General features: G+C 44.2%; 1 protein-coding gene across 1 annotated transcript in view; it reads left to right on the forward strand.

Annotated features, from left to right (window-relative positions):
- The window catches only part of Prickle2 (prickle planar cell polarity protein 2), a 332,035-nt gene that overhangs the window by 273,248 nt on the left and 37,487 nt on the right, over positions 1-21,300 (forward strand). The window contains exons 4-6 of the mRNA XM_035448437.1: positions 13,284-13,397; positions 16,819-16,956; positions 19,578-19,781. Of these exons, the coding sequence (XP_035304328.1) occupies positions 13,284-13,397; positions 16,819-16,956; positions 19,578-19,781 (456 nt within the window). The remainder of the gene's footprint in view (positions 1-13,283; positions 13,398-16,818; positions 16,957-19,577; positions 19,782-21,300) is intronic.

The raw sequence follows: 21,300 nt of genomic DNA on the forward strand, positions 1-21,300 counted from the left end.
TTCAACTTTTGTCCTTGTTCATTGTCTATCCTCCACCCCCACTCTTTCATCAATATCTTTCATAAAGTAGCACTTGCATTTACCTGCTTGACCTCCACCCTACAATACCACAGGCTTGCAAGATCAGGTGCCAGAAGGGTTGCTTGGTCCTGGTGATGCCTTTTGCAAATGGGGTCACCCTCTCATCGTACGAAAACTTATCACATGACCTGAGGTCTCTTTTTATAAAGGCTCTGTTCCCCTTAACTGCTACCCATCTTTATGACCTCAGTTAACATCAGTTACACCCTTAAAGATCTTGTCTCAAATACGCTCTCACAGGGAATTGGATATGCAGTGTGTAAGTATTGAAGGAGATATTGTTTTGCCCATAACATAGACAGTTAGGAATAACATTGTCTCAAGCTAAAGCCAGAGCCCTCCCCATGTTAGTTACTGTATTAATTACTTTTCTATTACTGTGATGAGACACCATGACTAAGGCAACTTATAAAAGAAAGCCTCTATTTGGGCTTACAGCTGTGCTATCTAGTTTTATGTCAACTTGACACAAGCTAGAGTCATTTGGGAAGAGGGAGCACCAATTGAGAAAATGCACCTACCGAACTGGCCTGTGGTCAAGCTCATGGTGCATTTTCTTAATTAGTAATTGAGGTGAGAGAGCCCAGATGACGATGGCTGGTGCCACTCTTGGGCTGGTGGTCCTGGGTGCGATATGAAAACAGGCTAGACAAGCTTGAGAACAAGACAGGAAGCAGCACCCCTCCATGGCTTCTGCATTGGTTCCTGCCTCCAGGTTCCTGCCTTGAGTTCCTGCCCTGATTGCCTTTGATAGTGGACTATGATGTGCAACTGTAAGATGAAATAAACTATTTCCTCCTCAAGTTGCTTTTGGTCATGGTGTTTTATCACAGCGTAATACACCATTCCTGAAGGATAAGAGCCCATCAAGGGGAGGAAACAGCAGGCATGACAACATTCTGAGAGATCATTTATTGAACCACAAGCTTGGGGGTGGAGAAAGAGAGGGGGGATGGAGGGAGGGAGGGAGGGGAGAGAGAGAGAGAAGAGAGAGAGAGGAGAGAGAGAGAGAGAGAGAGAGAGAGAGAGAGCACATGAGGGAGTGCAAGGGACTGGGAATGGTGAGGCTTTTGAAATCTCAGAGCTCTCCCCAAGTGTTTTCTCTGTCATGGCTGCACCTCCTAAGCCTACCCCAAAGGGCCACCAGCTGGCAAGCAATTATTCAAATGCTCAACACTATGAAGGACATTCCTCATTCAAATCACTAGTTACACTCTATCTCCCTATACCACTGCTTCAAGGTAAATGTCTGTCCCTGTCTTACACACAGAGGCAGAGTAACTCCCCCAGCTATATACAGATGGTGTTCAGTCCAGTCCAGCATTTGCATGCAAGCAAACCAACTTGAACCCAGAAACTCAGCCATTGTTGGAAGCTGCCATATTGATTTTCCTGTATCCATGGATGTGAATTTTGTCTAAAGACAGTACTAAAGACCTTTTGCCAAAATGGGAGAGGCAGGTACACAACTGTGTAAACATCCATTAGACAGTATTTTACTTAAATTGGGATGAAGAATCTCTTGATAGATGTAGCTTACCTGGAAGGTAGTTAAACTGCTCTTCTTCAGTAGTGGGATTTCAACAGGTCCTCTACCATGGGACCACATCCCTAATCTCATCCTTTTGTTTTATATTTTACTAAGTTATCAGACTTAGCCTGAAACTCACTCTTTAGTCCAGGCAAACCTTGAACTTGACATCTTCGGACCTCAGCCACTGAAATACTGAGGGCTCTAGGTCTGTTTCACCATACTTGGCCATGAACCTTTCCATTAGGATAATAAATAACTGGCAGATGATGTTTAGTGAACTGGAAAGTATTTTCTAACTAAACATTTAGTCTAATGTTAAACACTTTAAAATAGCAAGAGTTGAAATGAGAAGGAGAATATCAGAGCTAACAAAAACAGAGCAACTTGAGGGGTCAGTCTCTGTTCAGATGGTGTCACCAAAAGGCAGGGAACACGAGAAGCGCCAACACCTCCTGCAGCTGTTTGAGCAGACCTGAGTCTGTGGAACACCAGATGACTCATAACGGAGCCCCAGCTAACTGGAGACCTTCTAATTTGGTGCTAAAGCTCAGGGTATTTCCTGCTTCCTGCCCTCTGTCTGTAGACACACTGCCTGGATATATTCTCCCTTTCCCCCACCCCTGTACACCCCCACATAATGTAGGTTTCATGCCATTCAGACTCATTGGACAGTAACTTCATATAACCTTAGCTGATTGGGTAATGTATGCATATATGGCAGTGAACATACACATTTAACTAAATCTGCACCTCAATGCTGATGTCCAGAGTCTGCTTCCCAGGGAAGCTCATCCTGACTCCCTCACCCTTCCCCCACTGAGCCACCAGTGAGAGGAAGAAAAACCACACAGCAACTTGTGTGATTGGAGTCACAGTACCTGCTAAGGAGTAACTCAATTATTTTCCTTAATTTCTTCAAATGCTGGGGCTCAGCAGTTAAGTATGCTTACTGCTCCTGCAGAGGACCTGAGTTCAGTTCCTAGCACCCATGTCAAGCAGCTCACAACTGCCTGTAACTTGGGCTGCAGGAAATCTGACCCTCTCTCCTGACCTCTGCATGCACCTGTACATACACAGTGTGCGTAACCTTTTACATACACACCTAAATGAAAAAAAAAAAACGTTTACATTTTTTTTCTTCAAATTCTAACTTAGAATCTAGAGAGATGGCTCAGAGGCAGGAAGACTGGTTTCTCTTTTAGTGAACGTAGGTTCTGTTTCCTGAATCCACACATGGCTCGTAATCATCTGTACCTCTAGTTCCAATACCTTCTTCTGGCCTTTGTGGGTACTGGGCACAGCTTGGTGCACAGACATTCATGCAGGCAAAGCATTTGTGCACATAAAATGAAAAGAAAAATTAAAGCTAATTTTTGTTTTATATTTTATATCTGGCTTCAGATATAAACATTTTTGACTCATTCTCTTGAAGCAAGACATCAGTAGGTACCCTATACATCCTTAATCTAGGATCCACCACTTCAACCATTAATCTTTGGAGAAGACAACTGCTTGGATGAATGAAAGGGAAGCTTGCTGCCCTTTTCCAGGTTCTCCTGAAGTCTCATTGTCTTCTCACTACACACGTCTATCTGGAGCCATTGAGCAGACAGCAAGACAAATGAGGTTTGAACACAGTATGCATTTTCTCAACAACATAAGGCAGCCAGACTTTCTTCCAGGGATCTAAAGTAAACAGAGTCTTAGATGCTGGGGAAGGAACAGTGGACAAGGCGTCATCTTCACAGTAAACTCTGAATTTTTTTAAACCCACACAGGCCAAGAGCTTATTGGTTCTGTGAGTACTTTTGTTATTTTTTGTGATTTTTTCCTTAGATTTATTTATTTTTTATTTGTGGGTGTTTTGTCTGCATGCCTGTCTGTGCACCACTTGCATGCATCATCACCCACAGAGGCCAGAAGAGGGCACTGGATCTTCCAGAACTGGATTTTAAGTGGTTGTGAGATGTCAGGGGGTTCTGAGAGCTGAAGCTGGGTCTACTGCAAGAGCAGCAGGTGCTCTTAACCACGGAGACGTCTCTCCAGCCCCCCAGCATTGATGTTTTGACAGAAGTGGACTTTGCTGCAGATGTGACCACAACATTGTAGGAAATGTAGCAGCATCCTGGGTCTCTACCCACGGAATGCCCCCATTAGTCCCTCCCCCAGCTGTGTCAGCCACAAAGTGTCTATAGACGTTGTGAGATATCTTGGGGTGACTGACATCCCAGCCTAGAAGCAGTGGGCTAGACACTATAGAAAAGCATGGTACTGACTAATTAGGGTAGTGAAGGTAAGTCCTCTTAGCATGTCCCTTGAGCAAAGAGTAGAAGTAAGGCTGTGTCCTATGGAGAGGAAAGGCCCTTGGGTGGGAGTGAAAATGGCATCCTACAGAAAACTTGGACCTGAGGAGTCCTGTAGGAGTGTGAGAGATAGGGCTACAGAGCTACAGTGAACACTGTGGCCTTGTATTTGCAGGGAGAGGAGTTTGTGAACGGCTCAGGAGCATGGGTACCTATCCCAGGTTTTATGCAGACAACATGGTTCTTCCATTGAATTCCTCTGTCCTATGAGGACAGAGGCTCAAAGATAAGAGCAGAGAGCAAAAGCAGTTGTAGCCAGGCTGGTCTGGGAGGGGCGGCTGGTCAGGAGGGAGTAAAAATCCTGGAAGCATGTTCTCTGGCTTTAGAACCTACATCTGTCAGGATTTGTTCTTGAACTTTAGCACTGGCACAAGCAATAAATGAGGTGTCTCGTGGAAACTATCTCAAATGAGCTTTTACTTCTAAATTTGACTCCAGTCCTGCAGGGATCTGAGCATGATGGAGATGTTTGGGGATTGCACCGCTGTTTCCCCAGTTGTGTTCTGAGAAAACCAATTAAAGTTATAATGTACATCTCCAGGGGAGAAGAAACAAGCAGAGGTGGTGGGTTTCTCCTCAGATACTACTTTACAACACTTTCTCCTGCTGCTTGGTTGATGAAGATCTGGCAAATAGGAGCAAAATAAGCTGTTGGGCCCTCAGAAGAGGTTTGTCCCCAAAGCTGTAATGGAACCTGATTGTCTTCTAAGTCCCCATATGAGAACCATCGTATACTTATCATGAATACTACCACATCCCCCAAAGTTTGGCCACACCTTCCCTGTCTCTGTCCAGCCTGCCTATTGTGAGGCTCCTGTGGGTTATAGATCTCACCTCCCCAGGTCAAGGGTGAGCCAAGGCTGTGCTTCTTGAAGAATGGGAGGCAAGAGCCTTGTCTGTGGTGAGTCCCGGGTGAGGAAACACTTTCCCCAAGCCTTCCGAGTGCTGGCTCACATCGTCGAGTTCAGAGATTACAATTTAGGAGTGTCTGCCTGTGCCTTGCAGAGTCATTTTTACTTTCTTCTTAAACCTGCCTATCTCCCAGTAGAGTGTAAATCATTTGGTCAGACTTACAGGCTCCTTTTCTGACTCAGAGGTTTGAAAATGGCCATGGTGGTCAGTAAAAGTGTCAGATGATTCTGAAGTATGCTAATGTTGAAAAATACCAATATCTCAGGAAGGGTTTGTACTCAATCCTACTAATAGACACTGTAAATAAGGATGCCTTTGTATCTTTGGCAAAAAGAAATTCAGACAGGCAATTCAAGGGTCAGTGTTGTGTTTTTATTATTTTTATTATCGTTAGTTATCATCATCATTTATGTTTTTGGGTTTTGTTTTGAGACAATGTCCCCTATATAGTCCTGGCTGTCCTAGAGCTCACTATTTAAACAAGGCTGGCCTCAAACTAACAGAGATCTGTCTGCCTCTGCCTCCTGAGTGGTGGGATGAAAGACGTGTACCACCTTAATAGACTAGTATTGTTATTCATAAGGCATGATTTTTAAAGATACTGGCTGTCAGCATCCAGGCACACCTTGGCCCCACCCCTTGGGGACTTGGCAGAGTGCATCACCCCTGCTCAAATGGCAAGCAGTACCCTGTCTCTATATGCAGGCGCTAAAGGTCCCTTTAGGAGACAAGCTCTCCATACTTTCTCTCTCTCTCTCTTTCTGTCATTTTTCTGAGGAGGCATGTCTGTTTATCTGTCTGTCTTTTCTTTTTCTCTCCTCTCTCCCTTCCCTTCCCCCAATAAACTTCCCACATGAGTTCTGCCTGTGTGGCATATTTGTCTCTCTCATCCACCACGGGATCCGCCAAGGTCCCCCCTTGAATTACATATCATAACTTGGGCTCCTAGCTTTCTGTACTATTCTTAGGCCACAACATCCTTTCTTAACTTTACTTCATTGTACATTGTGGCTGTTGGAACTCCAGCCATTCTGTTTATCTTTCATGTAGAAAACAAGATAAAAGAGGCAAGTGGCATCCTGGAAAGAGCTCATAGAAGTCACACCTATGCATGCTATTAGATGGAGTACAGTCAAATGGGCATGTGTAGTTTCTAGGGGAGGAGTGCACAGAAATACTGTTCTTACATGTGGCAAGTGCATGTGGCTTACATTGATATGCTCAGTAAAACTGTTGAAGAAGAGGGACATGGACAAGTGTGACAGCTGTGATTACTGCAGCATTCTGACATCATCAAGCTGTGGTGTTGTGGGGGCCTGCTGAGTGTGGAGAACATTTGTACCCACCACAGTTCACTTTGAATTTATTGGAAAGCCCTGCATTGCTATATTGGGTGTTGCTGTGTTATTGAGAACACCAAAAGAAAACATAGTCATCATTTCTATAGACAACAATGCAAACATAATGGGACTTTTGATTCTCTTTTCCATCCATCTGCAAGTCTCTTTTGAATCCCCAAAGAACAGAGTAAGGGAAGAGGAAGCAAAGTTCATAAGCAATGCTGTGACTGTGTGTGTGTGTGTGTGTGTGTGTGTGTGTGTGTGTGTGTGTGTACAGGTTTGCATGCACCCATGCACCCATGTGCATGTCCTTGTAGATGCTAGAGGCCAACCTTGATTGACTTTGTCTTTCTTCTGGTTCCATCTACTTTGATTGTAACATGAGGTCTCCTAATTTTACCTGGAACTCACCCGTTTGATAGACTGGCTGCTCAGTGAGCCCCAGGGATCATCCTGTCTCAGACTACCCCATCATAGGATTACCAACATTCACCATAATCCCCTGCATTTATGTGAGTTCTCAGGGTCAAATGCAGGTCCTGTACTTGCGTCATCACAAGCACTTGCCCAACCAAGCTATCTTGCCAGCCCTGGATTTTCTTTTTAATGACATGATCTGGTGAGTATGAAACTCCCACCTCTTGGTGTTTGAAGAGCTGGCGGGATACTACACATCCAAACACTTCAGACCTGAGAACCACTCAGTAAATAAAGAGGTCATGGATCCCTTTCTTCCAATAGACAGTGAAGAGCAGTGGATTCTGAAGCCGGGCAAGTGCATGTGGCTTGCTTTTGTTGAGCTCCTGCTATAAGCTGATCTGGATATAAAAGTGTTCCAACCTTAACTCATGAGCACTCTATCCTTAGAGTTTGCACTGTGGCCTTGGAGTATCCCTGATGAATCATACACCCAGAGGGAGGAGGAGACCCCTCAAAAGCTGGATGGGGTTCAACAAATTCTTCCTTCTTTAGAAGTTTCTGGATTTCTTGGAGGAAATAGGAAGCCTGCTGTGGTTGTTGAGAAGAAGCAGTGGGGTAGCTGTAAGACTGTCTGAGTGGTTATAAATGCACATTACAGGGCCCCACATCTGCCAAGTTAGAAATCAGGGTTTTCACAAGCCTCCCAGGTGATTCCAGTATAAGCTCCAGACTGTGACCTGCTGCACTAAACCAAGTCTTTCACAGCAGCAATGATGCTTCCCTTGCAGCTGCTTCTGTCAGTGCTCTTTACCAGTGCCTGCTTCTCTCCCATCGACTCTAGCCTCCATCTCCACCCAGGCAGAAATGCTGTCAAGTGCAGAATTCCTTCAAAAAAGCCCAGCCTTCACAGCTGGGAGAGGCCTTGCTTTATAGAATGAGTTTGCATGTCATGTAAAGTTCTTACCATCCATCCAACACCAAGTGAAGCTGTTACCAAGCCCAGGAGTGACATCCTAAATAAAAATTTCCAGCAGTTTAATTTTCTAAGCCAGTTTGCTGTGTTCCCATTGCTTTTGTGCAAGGACAGTGTGACTTCATCCAGGACAGGCAGAATCACAGGACATGCTCACCTGGGAACACCTAAGTAGAGCAAAGCTTCTAGCACATTCAGCAGGCTCACTTGTAAAGAACAACACAGCAGCACTATCAGCATGCCAATTGATTAATAGCTTGGTAATAATCATGACTGATAAAACTCTATTGATTTGTTTATTTACTTATAAAATGAACAAGTGAACATGTTTGAACTAAATTAAAGCATGTGTGGGTTTCCATGAGGTAATGCCAAATTGAATTTTTGTAGTGTTGAAAGTAGATGCCATGGTTTCTTATTTCCATTGGTTTGGTTGATGTTTGTTTGGGGGCTGTCCTGTGATTTTATGGTAGGGTATGCTAGGAGAGAAGTTATGCAGGCTTCATTGCCTGGGGACTCACAAGAGCTGTCCCTTACCCTAGCTGATGATACCCCTTACCCCTCACCCCATTAGAACTTCTGGCACCCAAACCTCAAGAGATGGATAAGCCAATATGACAGACCCTCAACAGACTTTGGAGAGGATTAGAAGCCAACAAAGGACTAACTCATCTATCTCCTCAGAGCACACCAAGTCACCTACTTTGAAGTAGATGGTGACTTAGTTATTTGACTTGGTTGTTGGTTATTTTATTGGTGATTGTTATTGACATGAGTTCATTTGTTTTGAGAACAGTCAACTTGCTAAGTAAAGAATTAAGTTCTCCATCAAATTGTTGGTGACCTTGGAAGAAAGTATTTTAATAGATTCTGTACATGAGGACTTGTTAGGCTACTGGTACAAAGGATGGATTTCAGTGGTGGTCATGAGGTGTGAATTATAACAGGTGATGTTGTCTGTCAAAAAAAAGAAAGAGATATGTTCCCAGAAAGCAGTCACTGCCTCTGTTGACTCAAGAATGCTGTCTTTAGGATGGACCTCAGCACTTTGTTATGGTTTGCCTCTGAAATATCCTTAAAAGGTCGTATGCTAAATGTTTGGTCACCAGTGTGTGGCACTAATGTCAAGTGGTAGAATCCTGAGGCGGTGGATCCTAATGGAAGGAAGTGATGTTAGTATGGGCAAGCCCTAAAAGAGTACATTGAGCCCAGCCCCTTCTCTCTGTTTCACTTCCTGGCAGCTATTACATGAATAGTTTGCTGTACCACATACCTTCGCCACATTCTTAGCCCTGCGTCAGCCCAGAGTGACAGGGCCAAGAAACTATGAACTAAATGTTCTGGAACCATCAGCTAAATCTGTCCTCCTTTTACACTGTTGGTCTCAAATGCTTTTGTCCCAACAACAGGAAGCTAATGTACACACCAAGGCAAGTGTTGTCTCCTGAGTTCTCCATCACTTCTGGCCACACCTTCACCTAGTTCTGTTGTGAATCTTGGAATTCCTTTGTCCTCCAGTCTTCAGCTGTGTGGTGCTCCTTGCATCCCACCTCCCAGTGTAGACCCAGCTCAAGACAGGTACCCAGGATCATTCTCTAAGGGAATTTATAATCAAGAAAAGCTAGTCAGTCTGGGACAGATTGTTGAACTGAAGCAGTGCTGGGGGAACCTTCAGCTTTAAGGAGGTTCTACACAGAGAAAAGAATAGAGCAGAGACAAGAGGATTCTGTGATGAGAAAGATGGAAAGCTGATGAGAAACATCAAGCCTTTATAATAATCTGGCATTTTCTCCTTAGAAATCAAATTCTTTTAAATAATACTACATTTCTTGCAACCTATTTTTTTTTCTTGCTTAGACTAAGAGAGGTGGTGCCCAGAGTTAGTCTCACTCTCTTCACCACCAGTGTTGCTACAAGTCCTAACACGAAAGAAAAGGCCATTGTATTAGTTAGGGTTCTCAAAATGAAGAGAATGGTGTGTGTGTGTGTGTGTGTGTGTGTGTGTGTGTGTGTGTGTGTGTGTGTGTGTAGGGGGTGATTTATTAGAATTATAGGCTGTGGTCCAAGTAGTCCAACCATGGCTGTCTCAGGTTAGAAAGGCAAAGGATCGAGTAGTTGTCCAGTCCGTGACACTGGATGTCTCAGCAGTCCCAGTCTGTTACTGGAGTCCTAAGGAATTCTTAGAGAGGTGCTGGTTTTCAGTCCACATTGGAATCCCAAAGAAGTAGGTTCTAATACTGGTCCAGCAAAGGAATCCCTCAGCAACAGAGTAGATGAACTTGTCAGTGAGAGAGAGAGAGCAAGCAGGCAAAAAGCTCCCTCCTTTTTTGTGAGGTGCCTCCAGAAAGTGTGACCTACATTTAGGATAGGTCTTCCCTCCTCAAATGATCCAGTCAGGAAAATCTCTCATAGGCATGCCCAGCTGCTTGGGTTTTAGTTGATTCCAAATGTAGTCAGGTTGACAACCAAGATCAGCCATCATGACTGTGAAGTATCTCAAGTATTCCACCTTGATTAGGTCAGGCTGGGTGGTTCATCACTACACATTTATGTTATATGTGTCCACTCTCATTTAGTTCCCGTGATCTTATGTTGAATCTGAACATGTTTGTAACTTGCTTAGAAGGGAAGTGGCAGAGCCACAGCTAACAGTTCATACCTATTTGCCATGTTGCAGAGGATCCAGAGAATGTGGACAGCATCACAGCAGGCTTGGTTCAGTGCACCACTGAAGAAGGATGCTTGGAATGACTGCTGTGAGGATAATGAGCAGTGATTGGCAGGAGGGTCAGGCGGGCTCCTGTTGTCTGTATTATCAAGCATGGCAGGGATTCATCTCATGTTAGCAATTTCTGCTTGTTTCGTGATTATGAAAATATTAAGAATGGCTAAAGAGAGGCTGCCTTTTCCTCTTAATTTTTACATCTCTCTTCTTTCCTCTTTTTCTTCTATTATTGTTGAGACAGGATTTTACTATATAGTTGACGCTAGTCAAGCTCACCATCATCCTGCCTCGGTCTTGCAAGTTGAAGGATTACAAGGATTATATCTTAGAAAACCTTCTTCAAGCAGTGTTGTGACATGGGAGCAAAAAAGTGCCAAACTGCAGAAACAGGGCCCTTTTCCTTACTCCTGGCCAATGTCCAGTGAGGCGCATTGTGCAAGGACTCTCAGAAGACAGTCCCAGAATAGTGTGGCAGTCAAATGGCCAGATAGCCAGCTACTAATCTCAAGCTAATCAGTGATCGGAGGGGCTACTTCTAAGGAGTACTGGCCGCCTGTGACCTGCCTACAAACCTCATAGCCACTCCTTCCATTCAGAACATGGCTCCCTGCCAGACACCTCTAAGGAGAGACTACTGTGACCCAGACTTTCTTCCAAAAGCTAGCTAGTCAGCAACATGGCTCCCTGCCTTCAGAACTGGATTCAGAGGGTGATAGGCACATCATAGAGAATGGTTCCCATAATTGAAAAAAATAAGGATGGCTTTCACATTCCTTAAAGCCTTGGCATTTGCCTGTCCCTCTAATACTCACAACATGGTTTCTAGAGATCAAAGTAGACAGGGCTTTTACAGCTCTTCACTCAGCATCCCCAGAACATTTGTGCATATCCACCACTCCTAATGCAAAGAATTTAGAGAAATCACAGGGAGGACAATGTGGAAAGTGAGATTATGATAGTATTAGAGGCCCAGTCTATCTCCAGACCATTGAATAATTGTCTTGTTTCATGGGAGCTGCTTATACTGCTCGATGGACGATCTTGAAAGCCTCTTCTATGGTATCTGAGCTTACGGGGATTTTTTGTCTCCTCTATAAAATAGCATACTGTTGATTATTATCATCCTGTCTGTCTGTCTATTTGTCTTTGATTTTAGCATCCTGTCTGTCTTTCTGTATCTTTTTATATGTTCCTATCTGTGTGGCTGTGTACACATATGTGTGTAGGGATACCAGAGGTCAACATGGGTATCTTTTTTCAGTCACAGTCCACATTATATTTGAAGACAGGGACTCTCACTGAATCTGGAACTTACTAATTGCTAGGCTAGCTGACCTAGAGATGTACCTACCTCCCTACCCCTGCTCTGGGTTATAGACACATGCTACTCCACCAGCTTTTTACACGGATGCAGGGGACCCAAACTCAGGTCCTCAGGCATGCACAATGGGTGTTTTACTGGCTGAGTCATCCTCCAAACCCTTCCTGTCAGTTTTTACTCATAACAATTTTCCATGTGATGACAGTGATAATACCAGATACAGAATGGGTCCTTTTTCTCTATCAGTTAAAGAATTAAAATACAGGAAAACAGCACGGTGCATATGCATTTGTTGGCAAGCAAGCATTACAGACTTCTCAGTTAGACAAGGGCTCAGGGTGCACCACCTGGTGATTCTCCTCTTCTGTTTCATTGATCCAAAGGTACCCGGGTGTCACATCTATAGTAAGGACTGGGTCTTTGTCTCTGTCCATGAGCAAAGACATATCTAAGAACTAAGGATCAGGGAGTTTGCTGTGAGACTGTCTCCTAGGATGGCAGAAGCTACCCCCATAAAGCCTCACCAGCATGACTGTCCTCTACCCTCTGTGGGCACCTGTAAGCACTGAAACATAAACTCACAGGAGCACGTGCACATACATATAAATATATAACAAATAGATATTTTAATTAAAATATAACTACACCATTTTCCTCCTTCCCTTTTCTTCCATATATATGGAAGAATATATATATATATATATATATATATATATATGTGGAGTGTATGCATATATGCATATATATACATATATATATATACATATATATATATATATATATATATATATATATTTCTTTTAAATACACAAAGTAGAAACTTACTGCTGTCAGGAGCAAAAAAAAAAAAAAAACACCACTTACACTGGGCCTGTTATGTTCCTCCTCCTATGTCCTAGATGTCCACAGCCTCAGTAGAATGTCTGCCTTCTTTTCTTGGGCAAAATTGGAAGTTTGGTACTTTCCCCAGTGTTTAAAAAAAAAAACAAAACGAGTGAACCTTAGAAACTGCAGGAACGCATCAGTTATAAAGAACAGCATTGCAGGAGATACGCAGATCCTTGCGCTGTTGCTGCTATTGAGTTACACGTTCTGCAGCCGGCACTGAGTCTCTTTCCCGTGTAAGTCAGTGCTGCCTGCATTGTAAATGGCTCAAGACCTGGAGGGCTTTTGACGTAGGTGGAGGCTGAGACACCCAGGAACCTCCAGAGTGCCAGAGAAAGGTTTGAGAGCAGTATTTAGGCAGGCACTGACACATCCCTTGGCTAGAGAGGTGCCTCCCATGGGACAGCGGCACAGAAAATGGTAAAGCGCCACTTCGGGGAGTCGGCCGGGAAAGCCTTACCCTCTGGCTTCACCTGCACATTTGCCGAATTCTCCTTTGATAAGGAATGTCTTTGGCTTTCCTTTTCCCCTTCCAGAGAGGGATAGCCCTCAAGTGAGGGGCAGTTCACTTGGCTCTATCTTTTAGGGTACTCTTCTGTGTGTGACTGTCCTAAGGGGTGTGTGAGCATGGAAGCAGCTGGCTTCCCGCTGCGAACCTTCCTCAGGGTGGCGAGGCGGGATGGCACAGGCGGTGAGTGACGGACAAGTGTTCTGTGTTCTGTCCCTCAGGTGCACCAGTACTATAGCTGCCTCCCAGAAGAGAAAGTCCCTTATGTCAACAGTCCTGGAGAGAAATTGCGCATCAAGCTGCTATTGCACCAGCTGCCGCCCCATGACAATGAGGTAAGGTGTTGGGGGCTTTTGGTGGGTCGCCACTTTTCCTAATCGTTATGGTCCGTAAGACTGCTGCGCCTCCCCCTCATAAAAAAAAAAAAACCCTTCTGGCAATTGATATTAAATTTTAGCTTCATTAATTAGAATCTAAAGAAACTGGCTGATATTTTTGGGGAACATTCCCCACCCCACCCCCCTCAAAGAAAACCAGTCTCACCCTGGACTGGGTTAGACTCCAAGCCTAGTATGTATGACTGAGTAGTACAGAAAGCAGGGAGTGCTGTTTGAGAGCCCGGGCCAGTGTGTTTTGACTCGAATGTGTCCTGCCAGTTGCTTGTGGGAATTGAGAAGATGACTAAGGACCGCCTCATGCCCGGAAGAAACACTGTGATTCTCTCAGACTTTCAGGATTGTTTCTTAAGAAATGAGTGTGCAGGTTCTCCATGTTGAGAGCAGCCAAAGTCCCCGCTCTAGATTGGCAGCTCTCACCAGGACGTTTGTCAAGCCAGAGTCCACCTTGTTAGAGTCAGCCATCTGTATTTGAAAGTGGTATGGAGGTGGACATTCCTTTTTTTCTAATTCCAGAAACAACTCTGGAAGCAAACACTTACTTAGTTGATTCTGAGTTTGAATTTTGAAGGCTGGCTTTCACTTTAGCCAGGATAACTTGGAACTGTCTCAGCAGTTCAGTGAACTGTCAGATCTCCTCTTCCCGAGGGCTGGGTTACAGATGAGCCACCGTGCCTGGCCAGCGTTACTTATTATTGAAATCACATTGATCCTGAGGAAGAAATCTGTAAGCAAGCTTTTGAAAGATTGTGTGGGAGGAAATTGGGTTTCTAAGCTGGAAATTAATTTGTAGGTATCTGGTTTCAAAATCAAGATTCCCGAAGACTTGGGCTATTTAGCTCTCTATTTAAAACAAAAGCATAATTTTTAAATTGAAAGAAAAAAAATGACCCCTGTAGAGAGGTGGACACTAGCTTGTACCAACTCATCACATACATACGCTGAGTCTCAGACAACATATTTTTATAAAAGGGAATAATTTTTTCTTTATATTTTTAGTGTGTGTGTGTGTGTGTGTGTGTGTGTGTGTGTGTGTGTGTGTGTAAAACAGTCACATACCACAGCATATATGTGAAGGTCAGAGGACAACTTATGGGAATTGGTTTTCTCATGTGAGTTCTGAGGATCAAACTCAAGCTCAGAACATCATGTTTTGTAGCAAGCACCTTTGCCTCCTGAGCCGTCTTGCTGGCCCAAACGGAAACAATTTGAGCTGCTAATGCTGAGAAACTGAGAATGCCAATCACGGTCCAGCCTTTGTCTAGCATGTGCAAAGCTCTGGGCTTAATCCTCAGCATTACAAAACTAAATATATGACTCTGAATAAGTGAGACGACGTCTCAAAAGCTGAAGCAACTCCCTAGAAAGCTGCTCTTCTCTCTCCTACTGCTTGTTTCAGAGTTCATAAAACAAATACAAAAGTTGACTCCTTTAAAGATGAAAGCAAGCATTGTAACCGGATGCCTGGATAACTAATCTGGAGGTGAAAATGCAAGTTTTTACAAGCAGGAGGGGTGTGCCTGTTTTTAAAAGCATGCCCATAAAATGTCATCAGTGCAACCATGTTTTCTGGGCTGTTGGGTTTCTGGAACATTCTCCTGAAGACTTTTTTTTTAAACTATCACTTGAGGGAGGGAAGTGATCTGCCCTATGCTTGTAGTGGTTCATTCTGTTTATGGTTAACTGTGCTTTCATTAAATAGACACCATTTGGATTATGACTCCACGTTGGTAGGATGTGATACGTGAAAGCCAGTGGACAAGATTCCTTCATTTAATATGGTGACATGGCCTCTTTTGAAGGCAGAGGTTGACTCTAAAGCAAATACTTGACCATTCTTGTTCTTTTGTTTAAGTTAGGAAGTCTCGAGATGGAACACGAACGCGAACCAGGAGATACATTAACCATGGAGTTTATTAAAGGGAGAGAGTGAGGGGGAGAAGAGAGAGATGAAGGGAGAGGGGGGAGAGAGGGGGGGAAAGAGAAGAGAGCACAGAGAGAGAGAGACAAAGAGGGTAAGAGGAAGGGGTAAGAGTAGAGCAAGAGGAGAGAAGAGAGCAAAAGAGAGTGAAAGTGGGCCGGGATCTGTCTTTTAAAGGGGTCCTTTGCACCTGAATGCAGTAGCATTCATGGAACCCTGGGCTGACCAGAGTACTGCCTGAGTGCATTCTGCCAGCTAACGGGCAGGCATAATGCCTGAAACCTTACGATTCTCTTTTCACTTAGATAGAACAATTTGAACAGACATGGTTGCTCCGACTTTCAAATTAACACACAACAGTCCTAGTTGAAAGCCTTTCTTCTTGTTTTCTTTATGAAAAATTGTCTGAGCAATGCAGTCAACATTTCTGATATCTGAATTGTTACAGAAGAAATCTTGAGATGCATGGAACCACATTTCCCAAAGGAGGGTATAAGTATGGCTTGGGGTGGGCTGTAAGCATCGCAATAAATGAAATTGAATCTGTAATGAGAGCTTAGTTCCTTTTAAATTACACTTCGTCTTTGTGATGCAGTGATGGGATAAGGAGGAAGTCTCAGCCTGGTCCTGGGAGGTATCCCAATATCAGTTCTGCCCGTTCTGTTTCGCATTTTCAGTAAGCTCATCAATTTTAGTATCTCCAGAAGATGCAGTGGTCAGCTGGGATCTAGCAGTATGGTTTTATTCTGTTTTCCTTTTAAATAAATGCATCCAAGTTTCTTAAAATGAGTCATATTTAAAACTAGCATTAATAAATCATAGTTCAGGATCATGGCACAATCACCAAAGAGCAGAAACAATGGAACAGAGTGGCAGATCCTGGATGCAGATGCCTTTACTGTCCCTCCCTTAATTCTTTGGCACTCTGTTTTTTTTTTTTTTTTTTTTTTTTTTTTTTTTTTTTTTTTTAAGGAAGTCTCTTTCTCATATTGTCATATTAGCAGGAGCCAGACAAGTGTTCCTCCTATTCTCACTTCCCAAAGCAGTATGGAGGACAGATGATGTGTGCATGCTGACAACCAGATCCGGACCATTCTTTGGTGCAGGGCTCATTCGCACAGACACGGATAACATGAAACTTTCAGCTCCCTATAGTTTATAAGGAGACTGTTCCAGGACATCGCCAGCTCTGAGCCACTCTTAGTGACTTTGATCTGAGTGTGGGAACAGTACAAAGGGTGAGGAGCGCTTCCAGAGCATGTCTCCCTCCTGAGGCATGGACTCCGGTGTTCACAGCCTGTAGCAATCGCCTTTTTGCGTATCACCCATCTTAGTGCTGGCTCTCACTTTAAGTGGCTCCAAGCTGAGAGCCCTGAGTGGGGATTCAGTACTTCCCCTAGAGCCATGACACCTCCTCCATGCTGTCCTCTGTGTGTTCAGGTTCGATATTGCAACTCCCTGGATGAGGAAGAGAAGAGGGAGCTGAAGCTGTTCAGCAACCAGAGGAAACGTGAGAACTTGGGCCGAGGGAATGTCAGGCCCTTCCCTGTTACCATGACAGGAGCCATTTGTGAGCAGGTAAGGATGGATTGGGTCCAGGGAGAAGTTCATTCTCCAACTATTTTATTGGATACATGTTAGGTGCTCAGCCCTCTTTTAGGCCTCAAAGATAACAGCAGTGAACAAAAGACATGGGAGTGTGGTCTTTCTCACCAGGGGAAGTCATACAATAAATCAAATGAGTAAAACAGAAAAACTGTAGCAGAGAGGGCTAGGAAGGACAAGGAAGGTGTGATGGCTGCAGTCTTAAGGGGCAAAGAAGACCCCACTAAGAAGGTGGCATCTGCAGCAAAGGCATGCGGAGATACACAGAAAAAGAGGCATGCAGATCTGGAGCGTGAGAAACAGTTAGCATGGAGGTCTTAAGGCAGGAAAGAGGGTGGCTCCTGTGGACAAGAGACAGTGGCCTATGGCTGGATCAGGAGGAGTAAAGGGCTAGGATGTGCAGATGGTGGCAGAGTTCATGGAGAGTCATATAAACAATTGGAAGGACCAGACAGGGTCATGGCTTCATCCTTTGAAAGGATGAAAATAGAGTTCTCTGGACCACGTGAGTCAGTCTCATCCAGGATCATCCCAACATGGGTGACCTTTAAAGGATGGTATGAGGTATGATGCCTAAATTTATTCTGAGTTTGAGGGTTCCTTTTCAAAGTCTAAGCAGAGACCCCATGTCATGTCTTTGGGACCTCATTGAGTTGAAAGATCTAGTTACCTTTTGCCTGCTCTGCTGTAGCATGCTTAGGGTGTGGTAGAGAAACATGCTAAAACAGGACAGGTATATCACTTGCCTGGGCCAACCTCACCCCATTCCTGCTTTCCAGGGAAGACCGCCATGCCTTACCCTTCTCTAAATCTTCCCAGGTTTCGTGAAGCTCCATCTAACTCAGTCTCTGGATGACGGGCCAGCTGGGTTGGGAAGAGAAAGCTGGAGACTAGTTGAGAGGGGCAGGTAGTTTTTAGAACCCCATTTTTTGTTTTTTTTTTGTTTTTGTTTTTGTTTTTCGAGACAGGGTTTCTCTGTGTGGCTTTGGAGCCTATCCTGAAACTCGCTCTGAAGACCAGGCTGGCCTCAAACTCACAGAGATCTGCCTGCCTCTGCCTCCCGAGTGCTGGGATTAAAGGCATGCGCCACCAATGCCCAGTTTTAGAACCCCATTTTGAGATTTCACAGGAACAACTGACAAAATCTAGTAGACAGGTAGCAAAATTAGTGGACCAAAGAGGGGGCAGTGGGTCATTATTCTTTAAAAGAATCCTTGCGATTAACTCCTGAGATGTAAGTGACTGGTGCTTATTGTATGAAGTTGACTGGGCTCAATTCATTGCTGACCCACTCTCAGATCAGCCTCCTCATGAATAGGGCTTACTTAAAGAGGAAGAAAAGCTGGGTTTACCCCTGTGCAGGATAGTGTCAGGAGTGTTGAAGCAGAAAGGCCTTCTATAACAAACCTTGTGAACCATTGGTGAGGGGATTAAATATGATTTTGTGTGTTCTTTCATAACCATGGAAGGTAGGGTTGTTGCCTTCTATATTGTGTTATCACACACACAAGCCAACAGAAACCATTCTTCAAGTCTGTGCCCATATTCTGTGGATCATATTAATTCATACAAAATCCACACTGGGGGAATGTTTGGAGGCACCTTTTACCTCCTCAGTCATTATCTGTGGAGCTCATCCACCTATGTGGGCCATTCTGCTTGACACAGGTCATGACCTCATGGCCAACACCATGGTGAAAAGAGAGCATCTTTATGAGCCCTCAGACCCCAGCTGTAAGGATGAGTCATCTGTGATTTCTGCCTGTGTATCCTGGGCTTAAAAAGTAGCACCTTTCAATCAAGACTTTATGAAGAGATGTGGTAGATAGCAATATCTACCACAATATCATATATATATATATATATATATATATATTATATATATATATATGCCTGAAAGGCAGAGGGAAGAGGAAGAAGCTGTTTAAGAGTGAGTGGGTTTGGAGGCAGGAGAGATGGCTCAGCGGTTAAGAACACTGGCTATTCTTCCAGAGGGCCCAGGTTCAATTCCCAGCACCCACATGACAGCTCATAACTGTCTGTAACTCCAGTCTCAGGGGATCGGACACCTTCACACCAAGGCACATAAAACAAAAGTTAAAGAGTGAGTGGATTTTATGTGCCCAGTCCTCTCCCATTCGGTAGTGCAAGTCCCCACCCCAGCCAAGCCCTCTCTCTGTAGCCTTTCCTGCCAGTGTTAAAGTGGCTGTCTATGCCCCTCCATGAACTTTTGTATATATAGGAGATGGTTGGGCCTTTTATTTTCATACTCTATAAGTTTGACTTGGTGCCTTCAGGTTCCCCATATGCTACCATACTGAGAATCTATCTCACAACTTTATGTTTCTCATTCTCTGTTACTTAAGTTGTCTTACTTAGGCCCTAGGTGGGAAATCCTGGGAAGAAAAAGATAAATCTGCCCTACCAGCTATGTAAAGCTGGGGAGGGAAGGATTAGGGGACCCAATACAAGGGATGGACACACATACACATACTAACTAGTATGCATATAACACTCTAGTAGCTGTTGGGTGTCATTATTTTATAGCTGTGAGAGATACAGCTGATGTTGTGTTGTTTCTGTTTGCCTCACAGTGCGGAGGGCAGATTAAAGGTGGGGACATTGCTGTGTTTGCATCACGTGCTGGCCATGGTATCTGCTGGCATCCACCCTGCTTTATATGCACCGTCTGCAATGAGCTTTTGGTTGACTTGATCTACTTTTACCAAGATGGGAAGATCTACTGTGGTAGGCACCATGCTGAGTGCCTGAAGCCACGCTGTGCAGCCTGTGACGAGGTCAGAGCCCCATCCATGTGTGAATACTTTAACTTTTCTGGTATATTCATGGAAGGTAGAGGTGGCACTTTCAGTGTCATGATGTCTCTGTCTCTCCCTCTATCTCTGTCTCTCTCCATGTGTCTCTGTCTCTCTCTGTCTCTCTGTCTCTCTGTCTCTCTGTCTGTCTCTGTCTGTCTCTGTCTGTCTCTCTCTGCCTCTCTGTCTCTGTCTCTGTCTCTCTGTCTCTCTGTCTCTCTGTCTCTCTCTCTCTCTCTCTCTCTCTCTCTCTCTCTCTCTCTCACACACACACACACACACACACACACACTCCCATAGACTATTCCCAGTAATATTACCCTGTCCCACCATCCCTCTATTGCACCACAGCATGACACATGTGCATGGCCTTCAGCTTTCCGTATAGGGAAACAACCATAGGTGACTCTGCCCTTCTTATGTTAACCCTTTCCAGAGAGAAACATCACCCGTCACCCGTGTCCCAATCACAGTGGAGCTGGCATCTGGCCCACCAAACTCAGCATGGTGGATTCAGAGCCTCTCCTGTAGGAGTAGGGTGAGGGACCACATGCTACAGCCATAGAAATTCTCAAATGGCATTCAGCTAGGACTAGGTCCTTACAGTTCAACACACACACACACACACACACACACACACACACACACACACACACACACACACACACACTAATTATAGAAAGTAAAGAAGCCATTGAGCAACTTTAGATTCAAACTAAAACTCTGAAACATGAACATCAGAAATAGAGTTTCACTTCTAGAAGATTCTCTGGAACAATTGCTTAGTGAGAGGAAGGAAATGGTTAGTTTGCTTTTTTTTTCCTTTCCCACAAAAGTTTTAGAGGTCAGTGGATAACTACCGGGATGTTTCCACCCTTGGCATGACAGGTGTCTGAAAGCATTGTGGTAAGAAATCAGAATGGCATACACAGACACTGCTTGCCACTTCTTCCCCACCAGAAGCATACCCAAGCACTGCAGAGTAGAAAGTTTGCCTTCGCTGTGGAACCTGACCCCTTAAGGAATCATTTAGAACAGTGGTTCTCAACCTTCCTAGTACTGCAACCCTCATGTTATGATCACACACACACACACACTCATAAAAATCACTTTGTTGCTAATTCATAACTGTAATTTTGTTTACTGTTATGAATCAAAATACTTAGCTGATAAGTGACCTCTAAGGGGTTGTGGCCCATAAGTTGAGAACCACCAATTTAGGGGACAGTCTTAGAAGGAATACTAACTTATAGACTAGCTCTGTGCTTCTGTCTGAGCTTATACACAACAGTCTGGAGGCATCACTCTGTCTGCCAGGTTCCTTCTCCTAGCCCTGTTGTCCCTTTCTGGGTTCATGAGTGCTAGCATCTCATATGAATGAACATGATGTTTCCTTTTGTCTCTGGCTTCTTCCACCTAGCAGGATGGTTTCAAAGTCAATTTCTGTTGTAGTAAATATTAGCACTTCATTCCTTTCCATGGCTGAGCATGAATTATGTGA

Source organism: Cricetulus griseus, chromosome 8 (genome assembly GCF_003668045.3).
Source record: "Cricetulus griseus strain 17A/GY chromosome 8, alternate assembly CriGri-PICRH-1.0, whole genome shotgun sequence".
NCBI classification, from domain to species: domain Eukaryota; kingdom Metazoa; phylum Chordata; class Mammalia; order Rodentia; family Cricetidae; genus Cricetulus; species Cricetulus griseus.